This window comes from Alternaria alternata, assembly GCF_001642055.1.
Source record: "Alternaria alternata strain SRC1lrK2f unplaced genomic scaffold CC77scaffold_24, whole genome shotgun sequence".
Lineage (NCBI taxonomy): Eukaryota > Fungi > Ascomycota > Dothideomycetes > Pleosporales > Pleosporaceae > Alternaria > Alternaria alternata.
This window is the reverse complement of record NW_017306213.1, coordinates 166,024-186,479: the sequence shown is the minus strand read 5'-3', so window position 1 is coordinate 186,479 and position 20,456 is coordinate 166,024. Positions and strand designations below refer to the sequence as shown.

The following is a 20,456-nucleotide window of genomic DNA, read 5'->3' as shown; positions in this document are numbered from 1 at the left end:
AGTACGTACTGTCAAATCGCTTGATCGGTCTGGCATGTCTCCGGGGGTGACATTTTTCGGCGATGGGCGCTGGCGACTACCCCACTAGGGAAGGCCGCCAACAATTAACGTGCGATGACATAGGAACCATCCCACTACCCCAGCCCATATCTGCAACCCTCCACATATCCGAGCTCAACAACGAAATAGCGTTCCGGATACGCGCTGTTGAAAGCTTGTCATCCTCAGCAACAAAGCGTGCTGATCGGGTATCGGCTATTCACGTGTCCGCGCAGGATCGGAAGTTACTGTGGCCTGATGTTCTTCTACACGCGACATCTGTAGAGAAAGTGCTAGAACGTGAAGGTGCGTGACAACATGTCTCAGTCTGCACCTGCATGCTAACCAACGTGAATCTTGCAGCTCCCAACGCAGCTTCATTGTCAGCGACTGTGATTCGCAGTGCGCACATCCAAACCTCGTCGCCCCTCGTTCGCTATCGCTATCACCCCCGAACCCACATACGATCGCACACAGCCATAGGAGGCTACACCAACCTCGCTCTTTCGGTGGCGCATACCACCTCTCTCACGACCGCTGGTAGCATACTCGTGGTCTAGGCAGCCGCCATGGCGACCCAGAAGAGAGATGCGAAGGGCAAGAAGCTCGCTGTCATGAACAAATATGTTTACGACGCCTTCTTGTGGACGTTCTCGATCCTGGTGGAGCTCTTCTTCCGAGAAGTGCATCCCAGGAGTAGTTGGAAGGTGCCAAAGGAGGGACCGGTCATTTTCGTGTGCGCCCCGCATGCGAACCAGGTGAGGCACAATGCTATCGTGCTGCGCGACGGAGTATGCTAACGGATGGCAGTTTGTTGACCCCCTCATGTTGATGCGAGTTGTCAAGAAAGAATCCGACCGCCGAATCCAGTTCCTAATCGCCGATAAGTCGATGAAGCGCAAGTTCGTGGGTGCAATGGCAGGTTTGACAGGTGTCGTGCCGGTAGGAAGAGCCATGGATATGACGAAGCCTGCAGAGGGCAAAGTGTACCTCCCCGATCCCATCAACGATCCGACCCTTGTTCGCGGTGTAGGCACCAACTTCGAAGACCCAAAGTTCCAAGTCGGCGGCTCGATCGTATTGCCCAAAGTAGATAACAAGGCGGCGACCGCTGAGATACTCGAGATCAAAGGCCCCGAAGAGATCAGATTAAAGCGTGGCTTCAAGGGAGGTGTTGCCATGCAGCAGATGACTGGGCGAAATGACATGACCAAGGACGGCACATTTGTTGGCGGAGCCGATGCAAAGAAGGGTATTGCTGATGGTTACGAGGGAACTCCCTTCCAGGTTGCGCCCAAACTCGATCAAACGGAGGTTTACGACGCGGTTCATGCGGTTCTCCATCACGGTGGAAGCATCGGTATCTTCCCTGAGGGTGGTAGCCACGACCGCACAGATCTCCTACCTCTAAAAGGTGAGTAATCCAACAATCGTAGTCGGTCACGTACTAACAGCCCTAAGCTGGTGTTGCTATCATGGCGCTCGGTACAGTTGCAACGAAGCCAGACTGCAACTTGAACATCATTCCCGTTGGTATGAACTACTTCCACGCTCACAAGTTTCGATCAAGGGCTGTCATCGAGTTTGGTACGCCAATCCATGTGCCACCTGAGCTAGCTCAGAAGTTTGATGGACCTGGAAGACGTGAGGCCATCGGCGAGATGTTGGAGACCATTCGCCAAGGACTCATCTCTGTTACCGTTACGACACCAGATTACGATACTCTTATGGTACGTTCAATACGCCCCCATACTCTCTATCAATACTGACTCTTGTTAGGTCATCCAAGCTGTACGCCGCCTCTACAACTCCAAAGGCACCAAGCTCCCTCTTCCTAGGATTGTCGAGCTTAACCGCCGCCTTGTCCAAGGTTACGAACGCTACAAAGACGACCCTCGCATTGTCGAGCTCAAGAAGGAGGTCACCACGTACAACGGCAAGCTTAAGGCGCTCGGCCTCCGGGATCACCAAGTGCAGTATGCGAAGATGCATCCTATTACGGCATTCGGCCTGTTCTTCTATCGTCTTGGAAAGCTTCTCTTCCTGAGTATGCTTGTCCTTCCTGGAACGCTACTCTTTAGTTTGGTCTTTATCGTCACCAAGGTCGTCTCGATCAAGAAGGCGAAAGAGGCACTCGCCGCATCGAACGTCAAAGTTCAAGCCAGAGATGTCATGGCCACATGGAAGCTTCTCGTCGCCATGGCTGCCGCCCCAGCAGCCTACCTTTGGTACGTTTGCCTAGGACTCTATTGGTACTCCTACAACAACTGCAACGGTTACCTTCCTGCCGGCATCCAGAAGCGTTGGCTCATTCTTCCTCAACTCGTTGTCTATATTACCCTCACATATGGCGCTCTTCGATTCGGTGAGGTCGCCATGGACATTTTGAAGTCACTGGGCCCCCTCTGGAAGATGATGAATCCCTTCTCCAACAGCGAACTCGTCAAGCTACAGGAGCGACGCGAGAATCTAGCCCAACGTGTCAATGACATTATCAACGAACTCGGTCCGGAGATGTACGAGGACTTCCACTCCAAGCGTATCGTCGAGGATCCTTTTGTCAAGCAGGAGCACGACCGTACACCACCGCAAAAGTCAGACGAGGACGCGAAGACAGAAGCAGGCCAAGACATCGAGACATACGATTACCCTGCTTCACCTGGTTCCATTAACGAGATACCGCGCAACGAGTCGTTCCACGATCTTGCCAACCAAGACTTCTTTTCTAGTCGACCGCAGACACCAAAGAAGAGCCGCAGCAGGAATAGCAGTAGTGCGAACTTGAGCGGCTTCCAGCTCAAGCCTTTCAGTACCATTGATGGCAATCTGGACGAGGTGAAGAGGAGGTTGACGGACGGTGTCAAGCAAAGGACGAGGAAGAGGAGGAGTAGCGGAGAGGGAAGCTGGGACGACGGTGAGGATGGTGAAGAGTTGACCATTGGCAGGAAAGACAGGTCGTATACCAAGTAGTTTTCAGAGGCGATGACAGTAGTTGGCGGGAGCGGTATGTTGGTTTTGCTTGTGCTTTAGTACTAAAGATACCACTTTCCTTTCTTCCAGTTGGTTGAAATTGGACTTGTTATGCATGAATACGATTTGCTTGCTATGCTAAGTACTTTCCAAAGGTCATCGCTTGTACATGTCACCCTGCCTACAAATATGCCCCGAATCAATAAATAAACTTACATGGATATTCCCACCCAAAAATGCCATGTCATGCATGCAAACGCTGTGCCCGAACCCCAACCTTGATTCCTTCAAAGTGGTATCTTGCCTCTGTACCAAAACCATATCGTCACCAGAACAGTAACACAAAGAAATCTCTCTACGTGGAGGACGGTGCACGTCTATCCAACAACAGCCTTTTGGCTCAGCTTCTCCAAGAATCCACTCAAATCTTCTTTCTTAATCTCAATCACACAGGCTTCGAAACTGTCCATGCGCACTCTGGCGCCCGTCTCTCTGACGACTTCTTGGAACGCGTTGCCGAACCTGTTCATTCCCGATCCTCTATTGTCATCTTCATCTTCTGAATCGTCAGAATCGTTGTCCGAGGAGTCGTCTTCCTCCTCCTCGGATTCACTGTCATCTGCCACTTCATCTTCTTCAAGGCCAGCAGCGAGGTTCCGTGCAACACGTGCTTTGCGTCGTTTTTCCCTTGCCTCGGCCTTTTCAAGTTGTCTCGCTTCTTTCGCTTTGAGTTTTGCTTCGCGTTTCTGGAGACGGGACTTTGCTGATTCGGTGGCACCACCTCCTCCAAGACCAACGACGACGTACAGACCTCGCGAGTCATCCAGGCCAGCCATGACGAGCTCACTGCCTTTGTTCTTGCCTTTTGTGCCGTTGAGTTCGACGATAGCTTCGGCAATCCAGAGAGCGAGCTTGGTGAGGGCACCAGGGTGGGTGAAGAGTTGGACATCAGGGCCTTCCTTCACGACGGCCATGCGGAAGGCGCGAAGATGGCGAATCTGCCTCTTCTCAATCAGGGCGGTTCCTGTACGGAGGATGGCACGGTGGAGGTGTTGAGCTGTGCTAATGTGCTCGACTAGCTTGTCTATGTCGCCCAAAGCATCGTATGCCGTCCAGAAGCGGCTTGTGATGTGTTCTTGGGCGAGGTCTTGTTGTTCTTGAGTCGATGTCATCTCAGTGTGGTCGTTGGCTCCGACAAAGTTTGAGCTGTCCAAGGCCGATTGGTTGAGGTTCTTTGCGTCGCCGACTTCAAGGATGGCACCCAGGACGACACCAGCGTCGATGGCGGAGAGACATGCTTTCCACCCCCAGCAGCGTACAAATCCCCAGCCGTCCTTCGGGTCACCTGTGCTTGACTTTGGGGGCACAAGACCGTCAAGACCGTATTGTGGAGCGAACTTCAAGAGGCGTTCTCGGAGACCACGCTTGAGCTCCATGTCCATGTGTGTATATCTTTGCTTGCACTCAGTGAGCGACACGCCCATCTTGGCAAGAAGTTTAGCAAGTCGCTTTTGTCCTGCATCGCTCCAGATGTGTAGTTTCGCGGAGAGGTAGGGCGAGTGGAGCATGCTCTCGTAAAGAGACCAATGCCGAAGGAGGAGGAATCGTGGTTCGGGAGAGAGGCGGATAGACTTGTCTGTTGCGGAGAGAGCACTTGTGGGGATCACACCCCATACCTCGCCCAGTGTTGCATTGCGAGATACACTTGAGGCGTCTGTGACAGGGTTCAGTCGTCGCACTTCGTCTCGGAGGACAGAGCGTATGTTTTCTCCTCGGTTGCCATTCCAGCCTGCGGAACCACCTTGTGCTGAGAGAGGATTAAGGCCAACACCGCTTCCTGTCCGTCCGTATAGCTCGAGACTGCTGACACCAACGATCGCGTTCCATAGCAGGTCGTTGTCTTCGCGGCCGAGTTCTGATGCCAGGTTATATACGAGGGAAGAGACAGGGTCTGAGTAGGAGGTGCCGAGCCCGTAGTATTTGTCGAGGGTGGAGGCGTACTTGTTCCGCTTCTTGATCAGCTGCCTTCGTAGACTCTTCAACGACTTCTCCTTCGGTGCGGCTACCGATGGGGATGCAGAGCGGCTGCGGGAGTCTGATCGAGAGAAATCGGAGGAGCCGCCTATTTGATTCGCTGCTAATAATCCTCTTCGCCGCCTCGGCTCGGGTGATGATGGTATTGAGCCTCCCTGGGTATTGTTAGCATGCTCCTCCTTCTGAACATTGAATGAATAGACCCACTGAATTACTCCTCCGCCTTTGTGCTGGTCGCTCATCATCTGTCATCTCATCCTCGGAGTCGTCCTCCTCGCCCCATGACTTCCTCTTCTTTGGTGCTTGTCCAGACGACGGTTCCTCATCATCCTGGTCGTCCGAGTCATCGCTAATGTCGTCTTCCTCTCCCACCTCTGGCATCTCTTCAAGGCCGGCATATGCTTCACGCTCCGCCTGTAGCTCTTCTTCGATGTCGCCATCGTCAAAGACTATGATTCCACCTCTTGACGACTGGTACGAGTGTAGGATCTTGCCCTTGTCCACCCCCGCTTGTCTCCGCACAAACTCCCCCGTTGCGGGGTCCTGACTTATGGGCGCGGCAAAGACGTTGGTAAGATTCCAAGGCCGCCTCGCATCCAAGAGCCAAACTTCTACGTCGCCCGTTCCACCCTCGCCATTTTCATCCACATCCAGACCCAGTATCTCTTCCATGTCCACCATGCCTCCCACACCTAAGCATATGACTACGCCTCCGCTTCCGCCGTCTGTTGTCCGCATGGGCCGTACAAGGTCTTCTGCCGCTCGTGAGAGGTCGCCATATCCGGCTATGGGTTGTATTTTGTGGGGTATGTAATCGCGCTTCAGTAACGCGGTGAGTATTCGGCAGGCACAAAGCGCGTCTGGTTCGAGGGCGACAAGGAGCAAAACTGGCGGTGCGGCGGCATGTGTGCGTTTTATGAGGTTCTGGTATAGGTGGGCTATCAGGTTTCGCGGGAGGTACATGGCGGTGGCGGTAAAGTGGTTTGCCCTGCGTGCAGGTGTAGGGGAAACGCGCGGAAAGACGCGTCGGGAGGATTTGAGGGGGGCTGGTGGGGCGGTGTGAAGCTTATTGTATGCTCAGCATTTGTGGGGAGAATAATACAAGACGTGATTAAAATAAAGAATAGGGCAGAAGGGCAATTGGCATGCGTGAGTGCGGGTGCTTGCACAGCTCGTGGTGGTGTAGTATCGAGGACAGGCTCGACGCGTTCTGCGCTAGCCGCGGAAATGGCTTCGCTCGGACGCGCCTCTGACGTGAACATTCACTCTCATCTCGATTCCGATCGCGACTCATCTCCGGAAATGACGATGGTTGTGTTGCCGTTTTACTGCTACTGACAACGCGCCGTTCTGGCTTGCACACAACTATCGTCTCGGTTTTATACCTCGTCTAGTCCTACATTTAGCTGTGCTGCACATCCTTAATTAGCAGAACGGAACATACGCGTCATGGAACAATCTTAACTCAAGGGCGTGGGTTGTACATGTATACCGTTCTTATTGCTTCTCGATAGGATAATGCCGACCAGAGCGAGCCGGTGCAGCATTTCGGAAATATCTGTTAGTATTCCTTCCGCTTTGCTCTACTGTAAGAAGTACAATGAACTCAGTCTCTTCAATTTTGCAACCCTTAACCACTCACCAGTCTCAGCTCCAATCCCCTATGCATCTTCCTCTTGTGAGCCTTTAGACTCTCTCGTGGAGAAAGCTCGGTCAATTTCCATCAACGCATACTCAGCGCCATAGCTATCCGTTGGTGACTTAACAAAACCGCTGGTACTATTGCTCCACTCCGGCTTCTTGCTTGATACCAGACTCTGCCTGAACACCTCGCTGATTGTGACTTGAGTCCCTCGGCTCCAGTTGCACAAGTGACGGCACGATGTCGTAAGCTTGGTCGTAATGTTCTCCATGAACATCGCCCCATTTGGTCAGACCTGGGTTGATGATGAAAGCCACGACTCCTACCTCCATGTCTTCCTCGTCGTCGTCTTCCACAGATGTCATGCTCTTCTCGTCGAACTCGGCCTCGATTGCTGGATAGGTGACCTGGAGTCGCGATCGCTGTAGGAACATATTCACAGCCAGGGCAAAGGCTTTGTCGACGATAGAATGGACGTCCGACACTCTGTATCCGGGAGACAACCACTCAAAATGGCTGGAGATAATATTTGTCACATAGGTATGGACATCGACCATGCTAGCTGTCAAGCCCTCTGGCAAGAGTTTTGACTTGTCATCTGCGATAGTCTCTGGCCTTGTTTGCTCATACAGCTGCTCCACTGTCTTAAAACGCCATGACTCAGATTGCGAAGAAGGAATTGGCCAGCTGTGAAGATGTCCCGCTCCATAGATCTGAAGCCATGCCTCATGCACGGCTTGGCAGCGGTCTCCGAAGATGGCGTAAGGGCTTTCGAACACAAGAGATATCAAAATGGACCAGATCCATGCTTCGACCAAGGGCTTCTTTCTCGCTCGACTACTCCAGTGATGAGACGCAACGTCTTTCACCAAGACAAGCGAATTGAGAACTTCCACGATGTTGGGTTGATCAGTGAAGCGAATCGAGCGGCTGAAAGATTTGATAGTCGAGGCGAGCGAGCGAAACTCCTTCGCGAACTGGTCATCAGATATCGCGTCCACTTTGTCCACCTTGGCGAGCATGTCTTTTTGGAGCTCCTGAACTTGGTTTCGCAAGCGGCGAATCTCTGCCCACAAACTCTTGTACAGGGTTACCTCACGCAGCATGGGATCGATGACCTTTTCGATTGGTTCGCCAGTCAGGCCGCGAAAATCGATTTTTCGCATGACTGCGTACGGCTTTACGAGACGTTCCAGGATATGGTTGTAATCTCTCCTGACGTCCGTAGATTCCTTGCGCAATTCGCGATGAGCCGCCTCAATTCGCGCTATCTTCACGTCTTTGTTCGCGATTTCTGCACTGCTCTTGCGCGCTGCGTCATTGAGCCTCGCTATGGTGTTTTCAGCGTTCTGTTTGCCTCGGTTCAGTTCCCGGATGCGCCTCTGAGCCTCTTCCAGCTGGCGATGCATGTTGTTCGATTGGCTTCGAGTGATTCGGTACTGGTTGTTCTGATTCGGAGGGCTTGACCTGTTGCCGCGTCCTCCTCCCCACTATATCGCCCTTGTTAGTACTTGTTCCTGTGTCACGCACAGGATCTGAGCACTTACAAAGTTGTTGAGACTATACGACATAGTATTGATGAGAGTTCTGCTCAAAATTTGATGGACTGATATGTCGCAGAACTGGAGGATGGTGTTTTGTTTTAGTCAAGCCCAGATATGATTGTGTGCTAACACACAGCATATATTGCGATCGAGCTCACCTTCACCTGTGGACCTTGAATCACCCTCACCGGGTCTGCAACTATGTCTGGCATCCCTGCATGTTGGTTTGACACGTGCTAGGGAACGCGTCTCTCACCTTCACTTGGAGCAGCTCATATATCGTTTATCAACCATTCATCCACTGCTTTTCTTGCACACTCATCACGACAGGTCTTTCCATCTCGGCTGACACAACTCCCTGGCACGACAACAGTCTACAAACTGAAGTTAAGTCGACATGAAACCGAATCGACTGATTGTAGGCCTTGATTACGGTACTACTTACACTGGTAAGCTCTCTCTTTCTTGCGTTTCGAACGGTAGCTGACTGGCCAGGTGTCTCGTTCTGCGAAACCGCAGGCAACGGTACCGGCGACGAGCACATTGAAGTAGTTCATGACTGGCCATCTCAGCACACCAAGATCGGCACCAAAGAAAAGGTCCCTAGTGAAGTGACATACCAGAAGCAAGGGTTGTTATGGGGTTCACTCATCCCACCCAACGTTCAGCGGCATCTCTGGACGAAGCTTCAGCTGGATCCGACCCAGAAAGGCGAGTTGGTCAAGATCGTCCGAGAGGTCTCAACATCTTCTGAGCATCCGAATAAGCAGCCTGTCGAGATCATTGCGGATTTCCTAGCCCAGGTTAAGGCTCATCTAATCAAGAATCTCGATCAAAAATACGGAAAAGTACTATGGAGGAGCATGAACGTCACCTTGGTAGTCACTGTTCCTGCGGTTTGGACTGAGGTCGCTAAAGCTCGTACGCTCGAGGCTGTCGACAAGGCCGGCTTCAACACATCTGAGTTTCCCCAATTGAAGAACATTCTCATGACTACTGAGCCTGAGGCGGCTGCGATTTATACCATCAAGAGTCTACGAGGTACCACTCAGAATTCTGATTTTGCTGTGGGTGACGGCTTCATTGTTTGCGATATGGGTGGCGGTACGGTCGACTTGTACGTAGTCTCATCGCCGAACCACTTCCGAAACGTGGACTGACTTCAGATATCATGTTTTAGGATATCATACAGGGTTACAGGATTAGGGCCGACCGTTATCGAGGAAGCGACTGTGGGTGGTGGTGATCAATGCGGAGGCAGCTTTGTCGGCCGAGCTTTCTTGAAGTGGCTTGAGCGCCGCCTGGGTACTAAAGACTTCGTGAATATCGTCGGCTGTCGCAGTGAAGATGTTCCGCATACTTCGCTCTGCAAAAAGGCAGCTAGGATGCTCCAGGACTTTACGCTTGAGGTCAAGAGTGGGTTTTCCGGATCAGAGACGAACCATCTACGCCTGCCATCTCCTCTAAACTCTATCGAAGAGGATGAAGCGAGAGGTATTTACGATGGTGAGATTACCATCACTCCGTAAGTGAACCTGTTATACATCCATTGAATGACTAACAAGGTTCAGAGAGGATATGATCGAGATGTTTGAGATGCCTGTCCGCCGTACCTACGAACTCCTGGGCGATCAGCTAGACCAGCTGCGGAAGAACAAGAAGGTCAAACCCAAGGTCAGTTGTAATTAAAAACAATCTCTCTCTCAAGTGCTTTCATGGCTTTTGTCCATTGGCTAACACTCTAGAAGTATGTCTTCATGGTTGGTGGCTTTTCCGAGAGTCCGTACATGTACGAAAAGATCAGGATGTTCGTCGCGAGGTGCAATGGTTTACAAGCTGTCAAACCAGCTTACCCGTATGTAAGCTGTTCCTTACCTCATTATCAGCTTACTGAACGTCTGGTTAGATGGTCTGCTGTCGTCCGGGGCGCAGCCGCGAAGGGCTTGGAGGGTGCAAAGAAGAGCGCGATCAAGATCCGCAAATGTCGCAGGTACTATGGTACCGACTTCAGTCCTCCATTCGAAGCAGGTAAACATAAGGAAGCCGATTCGTACGTCGATGCCTACGATGGCCTTAAGTATGCGAGGAATCAGATGGCGTGGTTGCTCACTTTGGGTCAAGATCTCTCGACATCCAAGAAGGTTCACGCAAAGGCATCTTTCTACATATCTTTGTGGCCAGGCCAGAAGCGAGAATATACTATGAGCCTTCTCGCTTCAAATGGACCGAAAGCTGCGCAACTTTCGGTTGATAAGGTAAGTCGGAAATTGAAACATGCAACGCATTTCCGGAAGTTGCTGATATCGTTCCAGGCTGTGTATAAAGTCACCGAACTAACCGTAGATTTGAGTGTCGTTCCGAAAAAGGAGTTCATGGCCAAGCGAAGCCCTTCAGGCGAGCCCTATCACACACTGTCCTTCCAAGTGGCTATCTCGGCACAGTCATCACTTGAGTACTCTCTGCTGGTCAATGGCAAGACTTACGGCACCGTGACTGCGAAGTATGATTGAGTATGCGTTACTACGTGCTTCTCGAGCAGCCGTTCATTCAAGTGCAGATGGTGATCCTTTTGAGGACTTGAGCTGGCATTGGAGGGACAGAGTTGAAAAGGAAAACGAGTGCAGGAGTCACTTCTAGTAGTGATCGGGAAAAGCTTATCGATTTGAAAGAAAGACCGACATTGACGTTAGGTTTACTCTTTGATCACACAGGTTTCTGAGTTTCTTCGTTAGTTGCACATGTAGTTAGTAATCTACTACATAGTTCAAATGGACTGTCAAACCCGTTTCCCCTCCCACAATGACCAGACCACCTCTAGCCACTACACTATTGATTCCCTTTCTCACCCTCCATACATCTCGCTGTCTCCGAAATCCCCTTTCAACCCCTCGCTATCATCAAACCCCCCACCAATCACCCCTTCCCGTCCCGCCAAGCCACCAAACTCTCTCAGCCCAACCGTTCCCTAGCTCATGCACTAATCACGAGACCAAATTCTCATGCACGTCATCTCGCCGCCATTCCTCAAACAGTCATACAGCCGGTGAAAAAGTGGAGATGAATGATCCCTGAGGTGCTGAGTTTGAAACGGCGATCGTGAGAAGGTTTAAGGCGCTGTGTGGCGTTGAGTTGGGCACAGTGGCTCGGAGAACGCAAAGAGGGGTTTGGGATGGTAGGAGGGTAGCGGAAACGAGGGGCTGGGTGGCTTGCGCCGGCAGTGATGGAGGGGATAGTCAGAATATGGGTAGGGAGGGCTGGAGCGAGCCGTACCATAACCGACCTCTTGTTGTGCTGGTCGATGGCCGTGGCGGGTGTAGTGTAACGCATCTGCATGACCTGTATATTTGGTGGAGTCGCGGGACGGACTGGGTCTCGAAGAGTTATATTCCGCGGTTGCACAGAGCTGTACGATGGGTAGAGGGTCTCTCGTGTGCCAAAGAATACTCCCCAACGTCCTGGCTGTCTGTCCGCTGTCTCTGTAGCAGCAGGTTGCTCACTGCACGATCAGAGTGAAGCCCAACTTGAAGATCCCAGATCCAGCACACGATCTTTGCTTCGTATTGTGTGGCCTGTGTTCCAGGTAAATGCCGCACCAAAATCGTATCATTTTCGTCAGCTGTTGCGGGAAAATCCGATACTCTACTGCACGGCATCGCCCGATGTCACCAGGCAGGTTTTCGCGAGTGTCGATCTCTCAAGCGCAAGTTTGACGAAGCACGCAACGGATCTACAGTACAAATTCTCATGTGACTCTAGTGCTCGGCTGTGTGGTATCAAGCCGACTGGCTGCCTTTGTCTTCCAAATCGTCCAGGTCTTGCACACGGTGGTAGTGCGTATTTGAGCTGCAGGTACGGTATCGGTTGTTGCGATGCAAAGGCACATTGCATCACCAAGCGCGTCATTCACAGGACTCCGATGAGTAGTTTTGCAATTTTCATATTTTTACGTTCAGTGGGTGGTTATTTTTTTGATCCCAAGGTGAGCTAAACCCAGTACTCCCTCCATGACAGTGTGATACCTAGTATCGTAGCGCGATATAATAGAAAAGAAAGAGAAGAACATAACTTGTTGTCGTGATTAGAAGCTCTATACCCAAATACCTTATGCGCACACCATAACACCATGCTGAGGGCCACAAGAAACCACTCATTATAATAGTCGTAAAAAGAAAGGGGACGAAACAAATATATCAGAAAACCTGGCTACAATCGAGCGGAGAACACCGACGCGTGATAGTGGGGATATCGAAGTTGTTGATGGGTATCTCATACGTGTGCGTATCATGCTGGGCCTTGACGTCCTCCTAGTTACCGTCTTCGTGCGGCTCGAATGGAGGCGCCAACGAGTAGTCTTGCGTTGGTTGTTGTGTATATGGGAGGGGATTGTATGGATTGTACGGAGCGTACGTTGGGTAGTTGAAAGGCGTCATGAGCATGCTGTTGTTGATGCGTGGTGCAGAGCTTGGGATGACAGGGCTGTCGACGTAGTCTTCCTTCCTCCTTTTCGGAGCCTGATAATCGTAGCTGGGGGCGATAGGCGCTTGCTGGGTCGACTCTGTCTCTGCCTGATAACCTCTCTTGTTGCTCATCATCCCTCTCGCTTCCTTGCGCAACCTGAGTCTGACACCCTGATCGGAGAACGCCCGCGAGAGGTACGTCGACTCGTCGAGACCTTTGAAGTCCTTGGGCAGTACGACCTTGAACTTGTCGCTTGAAATCGAGTAGAGAGATTGAAACTCGCCTTGTAAGGGCAGAAACTCGTACATGGTGAAGTGTAGTCTGTAGCTGCCCTGAATCTTGACAGAGATATCGCCAAAGACGAAGAATCCGCCGTCCTTGTTGTCAATATCCTTGAGTCTATGTAGGGAGGAGACCAGAGTGCCTGCCAACGAGTCGTTTGGGGTGAATTCGACGGGTTCATCTCTATCTGGTTTGTATAAAGATACACTGACGAAGATGTAGGGGTTCTGTAAAAAGGTATTCGAAGGATCGGCCCCGTTAGTAAGCTTCAGCTCTACGATCGGTGGTGGATCCACGGGCTTCCGAAACTTCTCCTTGCCCTTGACAGTGACGAGCGCCTCGATAGGCTGTTGGCGGACTTGCAAGTAGCAGGTTGACGGACGTAGATGTTCGGGGCCAGGATTAGCGGCTGGTTGCGAAACATGCATAGTCTGCTGGTAGTTCAAAGGGCGTAGAGGTTCAGGGCCAGGAGCGGCGGCCGGTAGTGGAACAGGCATGCTCGACTGGTAGTAGGGCTGATAGTTGTACGGCGGCATCGAGTGCGGGAACATGGAAGACATCGTGTTCATAGTCCGGCGCTCCATAGTAGAGCTGGACGATCGTGGTAGTGGTTCCCAGAGAATCTTAGATACTCCCAAGAATATGGAAGTGGAATGAAGTAGGATGGTCGAGAATTCGTAAAAACATTTGGGAACTTATTCCATCCCGCTAGCGGAGTGTGTGATTAATGCGTAAGGTCAGGCCTATCGAACCAAGGGTAGAGTGGCTGCGGAGGCACTGTACCGTCCAAAGTCCAAAGGCCCTGCTTGCCGTATTAGTGGTGATGATGCGGGCAATGCAGCTTATCGGACAAAGGATAGAATCTCTGTGGAGACACTGTACCGTCCAAACTCCTGCGTGTCCAGTAATAGTGGTGGTAATGAGCGATGAAAGTGCGTGTGGACCACCGTAACCATGGGTGCTGGGCCCTTTTTCGGAGAAACTGTGGCGGAGCGCGACTGCCTGCTCTCAACGATCCAGTTAAGCACCGGTGATAGTAATGCGTATTTCTATGCCGCCGTTTTTGGAGATGAAGGCACCTCTGGACGGCTTCGATATGCGAATGGCTTGCGCGGGAGTGGATCTGGCTCTCGTCTTAACGGGACCGAGCTAAAGGCCCGCCTGCGGAGAGATGGTCTGCTCCACACTGGACCGTAGTTTTCAAACGGGAAGTGGCGCACGTATAATCAACAACAACAAAGAGTGTTGCACCTGCGTCGCCCAGAACTTGCAGTGTCGGGTTTGTAGAAGACTGTACTTTTCGCGGTTTTGCCCAAAGGCATAGCACCTGCCGTATTTCGAGTGGGAGCTGTTCGATTGAGCTCGAGGTTACTCAGGTTTGGTACCGATCCGTAGTAGAGAATATTCGAATATGACAACAAAGAGGGCCGTCTCTAACGGCTTCGATGATATTAGTGTCGTGCTGGTCGACCAGTCAAGCAGCGATGACGTGTCGGCAGGGTAATATTAGAGAAGTCTGTCAAAAGCGTGAGATGAGAAGTGAATGCCAGAGAGAGAAGGAGAGGGCCTCGAGAGCGGTGTCCCGTGGCTCAAGAAGGAAGACGCACAAGAGTAATGCGCAAGATAGAAGAGTTGGCAAGGGTACCTCGAAGTACTCGTCTCAATCGGGGCTCCTCTACAGTCGTCGTACGGCTCCGTGGCGGCTTCGACTATGATTCGTCGCTCTCTGTCTAGTCTCAAGAGCAACTGGTGCCGAGCGCGGCCGATCAATGCTGTAGGGTCTCTCCGAACTAGCGTGCTAAGAGATGAACGAGCGGCGGCGTGAATCATGCGAACAAGCTCTAGTGCGGCCAATGGAAGGTCGTCTGGGCTTGTTTCTTCTTCTGTAGGCACGGTTCCTCTGGGAGCTAAGGTTTTCGCTTGTTGACACAGTCCTGGTTGATTTTGCTCTTGCGCCTGGTCAAGTCCGAAGCTGTCTGCGATGTGGTTGATGCGTTTGCTAATGACGTCGAGTGTACAATCGAAAACGACAGGACGGTAAATACTCAGCGTAATACCGGGTTCGCGATGGAGGTGGGAGCTTGTGCAGCCGAATGGTGCATGTGTAAGCGTGCGAGTGCGGCACGGCGGGACGAGGTACAAGAAGGCAAGCTGGTCGCAGATACTGTGCCGTAGTGCGGCGACTGTTGTATATGCTCACAGCACTCTCAAATGAAGCCGAAGAGTGCCCAAGGATTGATTTCGAGCTAGAAGGCACTGCCAGAGCGAGGGTGTCCCATGCAGCCGGATGGCAGACCTAGCTGCACAGACTGTGCGGCAGCAGAGCAAGGATAGCAAGACGGCTTGGAATCAACGGCAATCCCAGGTTTAGGGTTGGGAGGGCACTATCCAAGAGCATCGAACGGGGGACCCGGTTGCATGCGACGGAAGAGCCCCATGCCTGTAGGCACTCACAGAGATGCTCGGAATTTAGCCATTTCAACTACTCTACTTGAGAAGTCGTATATAATGCCCCATCGACGCCCAATATCTCAGCATCACGCCGTTCGCCGGCCTGGTTGCTACGGTTCCTCTGATCCGTAGCTCAGAGGCACAGAGCTCTCGAGTTAGTTGAACGGACCCCAACATAACCGTCGGGACCACTGGCAGGCGAGTGCAGTGGTACTGAACACGTCCACACACATGGCGGCTGTCACGCTCTTCCCGACGGCGCACCATGGCGGATCGGGAACGTGCTTCAGGACTCGAGGGCTAAACTGACAGGACCATCGAGCTAGGACACCCACTCCGCAGTCGGTATCACTGCAGTGGACGGCACGCACGCTGCAATGTAGTGCCCGGTGTGGTTCCTGTCGTCAATCGGCCCTGGAACGGACGTGGAACCGCGCATCAAGTGTCCCCATTGGGTGTTGCATAACGAAAGGAGGAATGACGCATGGTGCATACACATCGTCGGGCTGAGGCGGGTGATGTCGTTTGGAGGCTATGAAGATGCATGTGGGGAGGATGATCGCCGTCAAATCGTGCGGTGGCTGGGAGGATTTCTGCAGGGATGTAGTTCGATTTCAAGCGAAGACCGCCGAATGCTCCGTTCTCCTGATGAAAGAAATTCTACGATGTTACACCGTCATCCACACCCCCGTACAACACCCCTTTAGCCACAAACACCCAGCGAGTGGGCAGTCCGCGGGCCTCTTGCGAAACCCTCAGCTCGGCAATCCACCTCTGACAGCAGCGCTATAGCCAACCATGCCCTTAGCGCGCCTTTCCCGGGTCACCATCGCCAGGTAACCGTCGCAGTCGTCAAGGCACGATGATCTGACTGCTAGGAGCTTGCTTGTTGCGCCTCTACGACTGATCGTCTCATTGTCCCGGCGCGTTTCCCTCGTGGCCTATGTCTTGTCTTACTCTCCGTGCGCCGACATGCCGCTGTTCCTGCAGGATACGAGTGCTTCCCGCTATTGGCCCTCTGGATATGTTGCAAATATTGTCCCAACATCGGTCTTGTATGCGCTTAATTTACTTTTTCGCTTACTCTGGCGGAGGCTCGGTCTTTCCAGACTTGTCCAGACATCATTGAGTGCCGTCACGGGCTGCGATGAGGTTCACCGTCGCCGAACATTGCGATACTAGCCAGTGCTGCACTCTGGAATATCACCCACATGTTGAGTCGGACCGCACGCGCAAAGAGGAGGACTGCCCTCGCGCTTTATTACACGCACCTCAACCTGCAATTGAGCGGCACATTCAGCCGTGTGCAAGACCGGAAACCTCTACAGCGCCTACATTCACGGTTGCGGGCCCCTCATGCTGATGTGGGGTGTGTGCGATGACTGCTATCACAAAGACCTCGTGGGCATCCTCCCTGCGTTGTTGGATCCGAGATCTCGCCTGCACAGACAGTGGGCTCATCTTGGAACAAATCGCTACTAGGCTCCTGATTCCGCTGAGCCGTACGCAGCGGACGCAATAAGTCTTAGGCGCCCTAGCCACGTTCACAACTGCCGCACAAAGGTGATCGATGAGAACATGAACGCGTCTGGTTCGCAGAGCTACGCACTAACAGCCATAGTATACTCTCGTGACAAAGATCTGACAGCTTGCTGCAACTACATCCCTCGTGCGTTTGACTAACTGGCTAGCATCAGCAGGCTTGATCTGTACAGATCATGCACTTGCTGGTGATTTGAGATGAGTTTGCATCGTGGCGGTCAGTCGATAAGCACTTGAACATTCCTTTTCTGTCTTTGAAAGTTGGCGAGCCAGTGTTGGCACGATGTCCGTTGTAAACTAACTACGGCACCTTCTGTGGCTACGGCGGATGCAGGAAGGTATGTCAGGTTATTTGATCACCAGCAGTACTCGCAGCGGAAGATCTCTGCTAGTAGCCCGAAAAGACTTGGAAAGTATTCTTGATCCGCTGTGGCAACAAAGAACCTTCTTGCCTGCATCGGTCAGCGCTAACTACCGTCCTGCGACACCGAGAGGCATCACAGATTCGAGCCAGACACCTTTGTCTAATATCTATCGCATCAGTCCTGAATGACACGGCACTTGACCGAAGGTTGTACTAGAGCTGCACTCGCCTGCCCTGGCAACGCAACCTTTGAACAGCCGGCTGGACTACCCCTCGTATGCGGCCAGATCCAGATCCACAGTAACTCTAACCCCGTGCTTGTTGCTGTGCGCGTTGGTCACAGTTCTCCACAATCACCCCGCCATGCGCATCGATTACTTCGCACAAGCAATTCAGGCTCACGATACATCAGCAATTTCACCGCCTGTCAGGTCAATCTGATCACTATTGTATCATGCACACGTTGCCCCGGGAGTCTGTTCCAAGCAGGAATCGGCGATCAGCGCACAACGAGCTGTTCAACTCAGCGTGCGATGTGTGGGCCTCATGCGAGCCAAGGGGGTATGATGTAGGCAGACAGATGTTACTGGCTGCGCAAAAGGACATGATCCCTGGACAGAGGGTTGCTGCATGACCGGTGTCGAGCGAGCAAAGCTTCCGGAGCGTCATTGGCTTTGGAACCTGTGGCAGAACTACAGTGACTTTGCCTCGAGCTAGCAAGGTAGCTGGTTCAATGCAGCTGATGCAGAGGCTGATGCAGACATGTTGACTGAAGAAGCAGATCAACAAGCAGACTCCCATCTCGTCCTGATGAAACAAGAAGCATACCGGAGCACTGACAGACGCCTCTTCAAGTGCTTGTGTCTTCACAGCACGATGAACATGAGTTCACCGCCTCCTCAGAATTTTCATGCAGCGTTCTCCACGTAGCGCATACATCTATGGTTGTTGATTGGCTTGATAGTGTGTAGCTCCCACAGCTCTACCATGGTTCGCGTCTTCAGCGGCGTGAACCGGCCACACTCAAAATTCGCCGTACGGTTACCGGCAATGTACATGCTTTTCCCATTGCGACTTCCGCTAAGATATGGCCGCACGTGCGGCGGGGCAGTTGCTTCCTTCCTTCTTCGGCCTTGGAGATCAGGGTCCAAACATGTCTAACAATTGAGGTAACAGCCTCCAGCCACGCAAGCTTCGTTACTACACCATCTTCTCAAGTCTTACCAGGAGCTTGTCGCTCTTGGGCGGTGCAGTATACGAATCTATCTGCTCGATACCTGCGTCATCAACGATCGTGGTGCTGTAATTTGAATACAGCACAGCAATGATGTACTTCATCTCTGCAATTCAGTCAACATCTACGACCATTTTCTTGGAAGTGGGGCTAGCATGAGGGCTGTCCACATAGAAAAAGGAAGTATCAAGGATCAGCACTTACGATATATCGCCAAGTGACTTCCAACGCACATGCGTCCGCCACTGCGCAGAGTAAGTGTCAGAGTTCAACATGCTTCGACGAGCAGTACTGACCTTCCAAAGGCCCAAAACCATCGGCTCTCCATATCCTTCCGTTTCTCCTCGTCTAGCTTGTCCAAGTCCAGCCACCGCTCTGGCCTCCACTCGTTTGCGCGCTCGAACACTTCCTCATTGAGGTGCAATAGGCCTGCGCTTGCACTCACTCTTACCCCACCTGGAATATGGTACGACGCCTCTTCAGGGCCGAGTTGACAGCCTTGCTGTGGCGTGAACCGTGGTTGTGGGCCGGGGATGGCTGAGTGGAGACGGAGCGTCTCCCAGATGACTGCATGTAAGAAGGGTAGGTTGTCTACAGTCTTCGCGTCCGGCAGCTTTGGTGCGGACGAAGGTACAGGCTGCGGTGATAGACCGAGCAGTTCAGCCCGGAGACGGGCCTGAACCTCCAAGTGTCGCGAGAGCTCATGAACAACATAGACCAGTGTTATCCCAGACGTGTCAAACCCTGCCGCAAGATGGTCCAACACCTCGCTCGCAATCTGAGTCTGTAGTGTGTCGTCCCCGACCCCCTTCGTCGCTTTTGCCATACTGTTTTGAAGCTGTTGGTACACCACAGGCCGGTCCTCAGTCCGTGCGTCGCCTACTGTCGAGACAGCACCAGCATCATCGCACATACTCGCCGTCCACTTCTCGATCTCACCGTTTGCCTCATCGACCCACTTTGGCGTCAGTCGGTAGCCTAGCCATTTCTCCACGAAGCTAGTAAATCGCGGGAACTCCTGTGGCCAGAAGTTGTAGGATCGTCGTGAATTGTACAATTCCAAAAACCATGCGAGCTGCTTTCGGTCATCGATTAGGTTCGAGCCTGCCTTGAGCCCGAAAATGAAACACGTCACAATGTCCATCGTCGTTGCGCTGAGCAATGCATAGATGTTCAGAACGCCCTTCTCAGACTCGGCAAATGTCGACTCTAGATAGGGCAAGAAGCGTCTATAGAGGATTTCAGACGTTTGACCTAACAGCGCTTCGCTTGCAGCGACGTTTGATTTGCTGTAGATGTTGCTCAGCATTCGCTTTCTCTGCGAATGCGGCTTGTTGCGGCCAGTGGAAAACATGTTGTCAACTCTGCGATGAGTCAATAAACGCACGGTCGATCTCGTGACTGTGCTCACCCTCCATAATTCGAAAAGAAACCATACCAATTATACCCATCCTTGGCACTGCTTTTCTCGAAACTTCCGGCATAGACATCTCTGATCCCGCCTTTGACGCAGTTCACGCTGATCTCGTTGGGACCCAAACACACAATCGGGCCCAAGCGATCGTGAGCTGCTTTCAATGTCGCGTTCTCGATACCCCGCCAGCGAACTGTATGCATCCACATTGAGGTAAAACGCGCCAGTGGGTGTGCAGCGGGAACCTTGCGCAATGGGTTGCGGACATAGCTGATAAGCACTTGAACGATGAGGAGAACTGGGACAAGGATACCCAAGGCGGAGAACGACAAACCGAGCATCATGGTGTAACGTGCCACACTCTTCGAAAAAAACAAGTGTGAAGGCGTCTTCGAGATGCAGGAACGCAAAAGAAAGGCCACACGTCAACGACGCCTTGCGAACGACAACTTGCGCGCTAGACGGTGTCCCGCTGATCGGAA

At 52.3% G+C, this 20,456-nt stretch overlaps 7 protein-coding genes across 7 annotated transcripts; 2 read left to right on the top strand and 5 right to left on the bottom strand.

Annotated features, from left to right (window-relative positions):
• The first annotated feature begins 129 nt into the window (after positions 1-129).
• Positions 130-3,232, top strand: CC77DRAFT_1024645 (CTR1 suppressor protein). Its single transcript, XM_018525913.1, has 5 exons — positions 130-345; positions 403-797; positions 850-1,453; positions 1,501-1,769; positions 1,819-3,232. Exons 2-5 carry the CDS (start codon positions 609-611, stop codon positions 3,007-3,009), a joined length of 2,253 nt encoding a protein of 750 aa, XP_018381124.1. The 5' UTR covers positions 130-345; positions 403-608; the 3' UTR covers positions 3,010-3,232.
• A 154-nt stretch (positions 3,233-3,386) lies between these two features.
• On the bottom strand, positions 3,387-6,006 carry CC77DRAFT_1098858 (CDC45-like protein; the record flags this gene model as incomplete). The annotated part of the gene is made up of 2 exons (XM_018529967.1): positions 3,387-5,198; positions 5,251-6,006. The coding sequence occupies 2 exons, from the start codon at positions 6,004-6,006 to the stop codon at positions 3,387-3,389; spliced, it is 2,568 nt and encodes an 855-aa protein (XP_018381123.1).
• An 816-nt stretch (positions 6,007-6,822) lies between these two features.
• Positions 6,823-7,791, bottom strand: CC77DRAFT_945861 (hypothetical protein; the record flags this gene model as incomplete). The annotated part of the gene is made up of 1 exon (XM_018535046.1): positions 6,823-7,791. One exon carries the CDS (start codon positions 7,789-7,791, stop codon positions 6,823-6,825), a length of 969 nt encoding a protein of 322 aa, XP_018381122.1.
• Positions 7,792-8,583: 792 nt separating this feature from the next.
• Positions 8,584-10,971, top strand: CC77DRAFT_998617 (actin-like ATPase domain-containing protein). Its single transcript, XM_018536538.1, has 7 exons — positions 8,584-8,678; positions 8,725-9,346; positions 9,410-9,754; positions 9,801-9,903; positions 9,978-10,084; positions 10,136-10,484; positions 10,542-10,971. The coding sequence occupies exons 1-7, from the start codon at positions 8,627-8,629 to the stop codon at positions 10,737-10,739; spliced, it is 1,776 nt and encodes a 591-aa protein (XP_018381121.1). The 5' UTR covers positions 8,584-8,626; the 3' UTR covers positions 10,740-10,971.
• A 281-nt stretch (positions 10,972-11,252) lies between these two features.
• CC77DRAFT_1024637 (hypothetical protein) lies at positions 11,253-11,882 on the bottom strand (the record flags this gene model as incomplete). Its single annotated transcript, XM_018525912.1, has 1 exon — positions 11,253-11,882. The coding sequence occupies exon 1, from the start codon at positions 11,560-11,562 to the stop codon at positions 11,254-11,256; it is 309 nt and encodes a 102-aa protein (XP_018381120.1). The 5' UTR covers positions 11,563-11,882.
• Positions 11,883-12,689: 807 nt separating this feature from the next.
• Positions 12,690-13,355, bottom strand: CC77DRAFT_914562 (hypothetical protein; the record flags this gene model as incomplete). The annotated part of the gene is made up of 1 exon (XM_018533663.1): positions 12,690-13,355. A coding segment is annotated over one exon (666 nt), but the record flags the coding sequence as incomplete, so codon positions are not given.
• A 4,739-nt stretch (positions 13,356-18,094) lies between these two features.
• On the bottom strand, positions 18,095-20,440 carry CC77DRAFT_1024631 (cytochrome P450). The gene is made up of 4 exons (XM_018525911.1): positions 19,972-20,440; positions 18,857-19,924; positions 18,765-18,805; positions 18,095-18,666 (listed from the first exon to the last, which is right to left on the bottom strand). Exons 1-4 carry the CDS (start codon positions 20,316-20,318, stop codon positions 18,527-18,529), a joined length of 1,596 nt encoding a protein of 531 aa, XP_018381118.1. The 5' UTR covers positions 20,319-20,440; the 3' UTR covers positions 18,095-18,526.
• Between the last annotated feature and the right edge of the window lie 16 nt (positions 20,441-20,456).

Bases quoted from the DNA above. Each gene is read 5' to 3' on its own strand.
- CC77DRAFT_1024645 (XM_018525913.1), top strand. From the start codon at position 609: ATGGCGACCCAGAAGAGAGATGCGAAGGGCAAGAAGCTCGCTGTCATG. The intron at 798-849 runs GTGAGGCACAAT...AACGGATGGCAG, and splicing joins GCGCCCCGCATGCGAACCAG to TTTGTTGACCCCCTCATGTT. The intron at 1,454-1,500 runs GTGAGTAATCCA...AACAGCCCTAAG, and splicing joins AGATCTCCTACCTCTAAAAG to CTGGTGTTGCTATCATGGCG.
- CC77DRAFT_1024631 (XM_018525911.1), bottom strand. From the start codon at position 20,318: ATGATGCTCGGTTTGTCGTTCTCCGCCTTGGGTATCCTTGTCCCAGTT. The intron at 18,806-18,856 runs GTCAGTACTGCT...TACTCTGCGCAG, and splicing joins TGGTTTTGGGCCTTTGGAAG to TGGCGGACGCATGTGCGTTG. The intron at 18,667-18,764 runs GTAAGTGCTGAT...ACTGAATTGCAG, and splicing joins AAGTCACTTGGCGATATATC to AGATGAAGTACATCATTGCT.
- CC77DRAFT_998617 (XM_018536538.1), top strand. From the start codon at position 8,627: ATGAAACCGAATCGACTGATTGTAGGCCTTGATTACGGTACTACTTAC. The intron at 9,904-9,977 runs GTCAGTTGTAAT...ACACTCTAGAAG, and splicing joins ACAAGAAGGTCAAACCCAAG to TATGTCTTCATGGTTGGTGG. The intron at 10,485-10,541 runs GTAAGTCGGAAA...ATATCGTTCCAG, and splicing joins CGCAACTTTCGGTTGATAAG to GCTGTGTATAAAGTCACCGA.